At 43.7% G+C, this 6465-nt stretch overlaps 2 protein-coding genes across 2 annotated transcripts in view; one reads left to right on the top strand and one right to left on the bottom strand.

Moving 5' to 3' along the window:
- Nucleotides 1-212: 212 nt before the first annotated feature.
- On the top strand, nucleotides 213-4258 carry LOC125955502 (uncharacterized). The gene is made up of 5 exons (XM_049686636.1): nucleotides 213-233; nucleotides 2122-2305; nucleotides 3012-3248; nucleotides 3351-3515; nucleotides 3552-4258. The coding sequence occupies exons 1-5, from the start codon at nucleotides 213-215 to the stop codon at nucleotides 4256-4258; spliced, it is 1314 nt and encodes a 437-aa protein (XP_049542593.1).
- Nucleotides 4259-4369: 111 nt separating this feature from the next.
- Nucleotides 4370-6465, bottom strand: part of LOC125957707 (uncharacterized) — a 74517-nt gene continuing 72421 nt past the window's right edge. The window contains exon 9 of the mRNA XM_049690576.1: nucleotides 4370-6465. This exon is cut by the window's right edge and continues 287 nt beyond it. The gene's annotated coding sequence lies outside the window, so the exon portion shown is untranslated.

Genomic DNA, 6465 nt, shown 5'->3' with positions numbered 1-6465 from the left:
AGCGTGAAGCGAGTGCTTTGAGTTTGGGAAGCGAGGAGTGAGTTGGTCATTTGAATTTGACCGTTTTTTTGGCCGCAGCAGTACAAGCACGAACGACGGATTACGGTTAAAGTGGAAGCGATTGTGATCGGTTTTGGAAAAAGGTGTGATCTACAGCGATCTATTGTCCGTGTATTGTGTTTAGTGGCGGAACTTCAAAGAACTGCATTACCATGGGAAGCGGTAGATACAAGGTGAGCAGTGTATTGAATAGCTTTAAGGGGAATGTATTCGTACAGTTTGACGTGCTACGTTATTAAAATTCTAAAAGATCAAATTATGACTTATCAAACATGCAAACTCGAATTAAAAAAAGATTATGGCCGTAACCAGCTCAGAAGATTATACGTCCACAACAAGTCCATCATAAAATCAAGAAAACAAGTTTGATTTGAGGCGACAGAGAGGGAGAGGAAATAATCTTGTTAAACGATAAAAAAAGCTGGTGAACACAAGAACATCACTGGTTTGAATAAATTATCAACTCGTAAAGGCGGGGTCTGAAGTCAAGTTGACGCCGAATAAATTTTGGCACAACGATAAACCGATCAACTTTTATCGCCATCCAGAGAAATTATTTAGCCTCTCTTGCTGAAAAGTAATCATACCAACAATAAAGCTTATCGTAATCCCCCACCATTTCATTGTTGCGGAAGTCATTCTGCTACCGCTAGCTAAGTAGAATATAATTGCGGATTAGACTCCCGCAGGCAGCAGCACCGAAAAGACGACTTCTATCTGACCGAAGATGTTGGTGTCGGTTGAAGAAGCGAACTAATGCGCCTATGACAGGAATGGCGGAGTTTGAGCATCTCCGTTCTATTCTAAGATCGCCGTCATTAGCCCGAAAGTGGTCGCTACCATTTTTGGGAACGTAACCCATGGCCTACATTCGGTCGCATAGAACAGGTTTACTTGATTACGCTACTGCCCTGGTGGGCGCCATTTGCGCATGCGATGAGCGAAACGATCATTGGGTTCTGCAAAGGCACTGCGAAAGGAAGTTACGGTTCGTTGACCGAGCGATCGTTGTGAGGTGAGAAAAGCCGCCACACACCGAAGACGGTTGGCGACAGGATCGAGCATCTAATTAGGAATTGCTTCGTTCATCTTTTTGCTGGAAGGAAGCGGCGTCGCTGTAGCAGTGTGCCGAAGCCAGTGCCGGGTGCAGTTGTTCCCTGCTGTGAAAGTGTTCCCATTGATTCCCGTGCTCCCCGGTTCCAGAATCCACGAACGGTGTACAGGAGAGCCTTTCGTTTTACCACCTCTGCCACGCGGCTTGTAGCTACTTACTACTTGAGAATGGAAAGAGAAGCGCTAAAGAGGCCGCGACCGCGAGTTGTCACAGCTCATCGTTGAACTGCGTGATCCTCCTGTGGGTGGATTGAATCATTTGGATGAAGTTTTTTTTTCAGTTTTCTTTTTGGTTCCCGTTGCAACGCGCTGCCGGACGGCATCCCGTGTGACATCCTACACGCGACCGGGAGAACGTTTGGGGTGCGCCAGATGAGATGTTTGCAAATTGTCTCTCAAGTGCCTGTTGTGCGCTTGCAGAGTGCACTTTGTGGCCCCTTCATATTATCGTCATGATCGGGGTGAGGATCGACCGATACTTTAATTGCACCCGAGATGCCGATGTCATAAAGTATGAAGAAATAATTGTGTTATAAAATTTGGTTGTCCCCACTCTCGCAGGCAACAGTGATGCTGATTAATGGAATAGGCCGATACGGTTGGCAATGTCGTTGATCAAACGGTATAATTGCCGGATGCCAATTTTGGGTACCACCTTAGCATTACTTTTTATTTATATTTGGTTTATTTATTGCGTTCTTTGTCTTCATCCCTAACATTGAACTTCCTGCTGATACGAATTGAAACTCGTTCATTCGTTCATTTGTTAGTTTTGTGATTTTGCGATCAAGATCAAGACAAAAGTTTTTATTTTACACGATCCTTGCTACGTATTCCGAATTTCTGCTGATTGCTACTAACTATTTATTTTCTTCTTCTTTTAAGAGAGCGATAGAGAAAGGTTTCCTGATCGCAGCGTTGATCGCCTGTGCTTATGCTTCCGAGCAGAATGTGGATCCGATCGCACGCTCAGGCGAAATAACGCTTGGGAACGATCGCACTGCACACACGGGCGAAATAACACCGATCAAGCGGTCAAGAACAGCAAAGCTTGTGCGCAACTTTCCACAGCTTGCGCAGCGCATGCAAACACTCGAAGCGAACCCAATGTACAACTTCGTCGACCCTTATGGTAAGATCCCTGGCAATGATCGTTCAAGGATTTGATTATTTATACTCAAAAAACTAATCAGAGAGAAATTCACAATTCACAACATTAGGTAATTAATAATCAACTGGTTAAAATTAGTAGATAATTTACCTTTTATAATTAATTTATATTTTTATTAATAACTGTTTATCGTGTTATTGAGTTTTTTTTATTGATTTGATTGATTGGTTGAATCATTCAACTTAGACAACAAGAACTCGTCCAATTTTCATGATACTTTCAATGTTATACCTGAAAAAGGGGAGCTTTCCTCGCGAAGCCAAAACTGATTTATAAAATAGCTCTTCGATTTTTCATTTTACTTTTGTTAAATACGTACAGTAATGGTCCTTTTTAGCAATTTGGTCTATAATATGCAAAGTTTTGAGACTTCGCGACGATGAGCCATGTTGATTGAATTGTGAATTGGTTTTTGAATTGTATTATATTTTCATATCATTAGTTTAAAATACCGATTACAAATCGATGTCCTCAATTTTGCTTGTAATTAAAGTGTGGGCTTTAAATTGCCTAGAATCTACCCCCCCACGAATGTCGATTAATATACCTCGAAAATGTTCCGGCATACGTTTACCATAACCCAACCTAATCTTACGATGGAGTTATTAAATTGTTTTTCATAACTCTAAGAGTTGTAATAAACAATGATTCTCCCTTCTGTCCGCAGGTCCCGGTACGTACGCATTCGGATACGAAGTGGAAGACCCCGACAGCGGTAACATACAGTTCCGGGACGAGGAGAAGCTTCGAAACGGTACGGTACGTGGATCGTACGGCTACCAGCAACCGGACGGCTCAGTGATCATCACAAGCTTTGTGGCCGATGATCGTGGCTATCGAGCGAGAACCGAGATCCGTCGTGCAGATGGACACACCGTAGCCTCCTTCCCAACGAGGGCCCCTAGCGCTCAGGATCGTTACTTCCCAGCCTACGATCAGCAGGCGAGCACGGTAAACCCAGCGATCGTGGCCGCTCTTCAGCAGCAACAACTCATCAACCTGAATCCGACGTACAATCCGATCCTGGATCCTGGAGTTATCGATCCTCAGTACGCGGCTGCGATCGTGGGTCATCTGCATAATCAACAGTACAGTCCGGCCCAAGGTCTGATAACGTATCCTTACGGTCTACCATCATCACAGCACTCACCAGTACCAACCGGTCCTCATGGTCCTCCGCACCATCATGGCACGACATCACATTCAGCACCTCCACCACCACCACCCCTCTTCGATGCACCCACCGGTGGTGGTTTCGGCAACTTCTTTAACCAGCTACCGGCCAACCTTAACCCCTACAATGTCTACCAAAACCTTCAGTCAACCTTCCCCCAGATACTGCCTCAGCAGAATCCAATTGATCAGTTCGGGAACTCGCTGGCCGGAGGCTTCCAACAGCTCACCCAACCGAACGCTCCCTTCGGTAACTTTCTGAACAGCGCCCAAAGCACCTTCCAGGGACTGTTACCAGGAAACGGGAACAGACCATCCAATTCCTGGTTCGATCCTAACAACGTACCAAACACATACGTTGCAATCCCGCAGCAGTACGGTCAACAACAGCAGATTTACGGTCAGCACCAGCTGCAGCAGCACGGACCGTACGGACAACAGCAGATCCTCTCTTCGAACCGACCTACCAATGTACTAGGTGATATGCCGATCGGAGGTTCAATGATGATGCACATCCCGACCACTCGACGCCGTAAGCTGACGGGAACGACAAAGAAACGCAACAAGCTGAAGACGCGCGATGGTATGGATTGGTTCGATGATTTCCTGGAGAATCGCAAACGGCAGGTGATATACGGTGGCAGTGCGACTACCACCACACCACCGATGATGATCGATACCGATGATAGCTCGCTGACGGAACCACCGATGCACAAGGACTACGAGAAGGATGAACAGTGAAGCCAGAGCACGTGTCGAACGTCATTTATTTATTGCGAAAAATGATCTATTTATTAAAAATTCTTGTGCGTTGCGCACATGACGATTGCTTTCGGAATGTGTGTGTTTCTAAATGATAGCAAAACGACAGTCGCCCCTCGTTTTTTTTGTATCTTCGCATGACTAACACAATCACCAAAAGTGCTTTATTTATTATTAGAATTCTTTAATTTGATGCAATGGTAAACGTGTAAGGTTTGCTAGAACTTCGACAATATGACCGCTCAACAGCAGTAGCAACCGGAACAGTGTGTGTTTTTGTGTGTCTGTTTGTGTGTTTGTTTGTTTGTTTGTTTGTTTGTTTGTGGTTTCACAGGAAATTGACATTCGAACATTCGTTACAGCTGGTAATACTGCCCAGTACAGAGTAGCGCTACTTAATGTTCTCTTCTGCTGCTTCGGCTTCAGGGCGCACAACTCTCGAGAACGCAGCGCACAGTAACTGCGAAAGTGAGTTTTACTATTTAGAGATAGAGCTGATTAGGAGATTGCAGACCTTGCGTTATCCTTTATGCAGCTACAATGAGCAACGGGGGGCAAGGGACAGGGATTCCTCTATAATTTAATGTAATTTTCCTAATACCAACAAGATAAACGTTAAGGTGGGTGTCGTTTTCATTCCTACTAACTCTTTATCATTGTCTCTCGTTCTCTCTCTCTTGCTCTCATACACAATCGTCCTCTCTTATCTCTAAACAAATACACGTACAGAGCCACGTGCTTTGTTGTTCGTCGGAACGGTTACCAGCTACCATAACCAGATGTGTTTTGTGTGTTGTTATTACTTGACTTTGAATGCTACACTCTACTGTAATAGTTTTGTGAATTTATGGGTTTTTCTTCTTTTTTGTTCTTCTTTTGTTCGATTAAACCATCGGATTTGCTACGGCTTACACCTTGTCCTAGTGTGTGTGTGTGTGTTTTTATTATTTTGTTATTTTGTCTTACTACGTTTTCATACTTTTCGTTCTCGTTTTAAAATCAGTCAAAGGTTAATACAGTTTGCTCATCCCAGTCAACGCAGTCCTCTCCGATTTCACGGTTCCACCACACCCTTCGAAAGTCATACTATCACTACGAACTTGCTAATTGATCTATATATTGTTTGATTGCTGGTTAAAACTTTTTTCCCTTTTGTTTATTTAAAAATGCTTCATAATGCAAAACCACCAGCGAGCGGCATGCCGTCGTCGTCGTCGTCATCGTCGTCGTATGTTATGGCCAGGTAGGGGGAAATTATGCTAAATTTTCAGTTTGTCCATAAAAACAGACCCATCGCCCTCCATCAGCAGCGTACACGCCGAGAGACGGGACGGGTGGAGATAGCGATCATGCGATCGTTCATTTAGTTACCTATATAAACGCATTGCTGCTGCTGCAGCTGCAGCACCTCCTTTTCTGCACACAAGATCTGTGTGCCCGTGTTGTGTTCTTGGCGTGAGCAGATTTGCTTAGTTTTTTGGCTCCAAAGGTTGATTAGATAAGGTTTCCTAAAATCATCTTCTGTCCTTCCTTATTCTTCTTCTTTCATCCCCTCCTTACTTGTTCTTTGCTAGTGATTAAAGTACATAGTGTTTTCCTTTTGGATTTTGTTTTTGGTTTCGCTTCCGATGAAATCTTCACTCCACAACGCAAAAAAATGGGGTTCCTACAATCCTAATCTGCTTTTCGTTAAATTTATTTCCCTCTCATTACGTCTAAGAAATGTTTGCCTTTTTGCTTTCCATTCGATATCAAGGGGGGGTATTGATCAATAAATAGTGCTGCTGAATTTGCGCGCAAAAAAAAACTTTAAACATAAAACGAAAAATGTTTGTTCATGTGCGGCTGTCCCACCTGCGGGCATGCCTGCTGTGATCGTTCCTAACCATAAGACCATGATGACAGTTATTATGTACAACGGTTACTTCTTTCTCGATTTACACGATACACTTCGCTCGCTCGCACCTCCCATCGCTCGCACTCGATTGGCAATAAATAACTTATAGAGTACTACATTAGATCCATAAATAAAACAAACGAACGAAAAGAAATGATGAAAACATTATGCGCATTATGTGGGGCGTGTGTCAAGAGTGTGTTTGTTCGCCGATGTGTACATTAACATGTTTCGAGTGTCTTACGAGATATGCATATAAGTTTCTGTCTGTGTGTGACTGTGTGTATGT

Source organism: Anopheles darlingi, chromosome 3 (assembly GCF_943734745.1).
Source record: "Anopheles darlingi chromosome 3, idAnoDarlMG_H_01, whole genome shotgun sequence".
Lineage (NCBI taxonomy): Eukaryota > Metazoa > Arthropoda > Insecta > Diptera > Culicidae > Anopheles > Anopheles darlingi.
The sequence above is the reverse complement of the archived record's forward strand: the minus strand, read 5'-3'. Positions and strand labels throughout refer to the sequence as shown.

Bases quoted from the DNA above. Each gene is read 5' to 3' on its own strand.
- LOC125955502 (XM_049686636.1), top strand. From the start codon at position 213: ATGGGAAGCGGTAGATACAAG. The intron at 234-2,121 runs GTGAGCAGTGTA...GCTTCCGAGCAG, and splicing joins TGGGAAGCGGTAGATACAAG to AATGTGGATCCGATCGCACG. The intron at 3,516-3,551 runs GTCCTCCGCACC...CATCACATTCAG, and splicing joins AGTACCAACCGGTCCTCATG to CACCTCCACCACCACCACCC.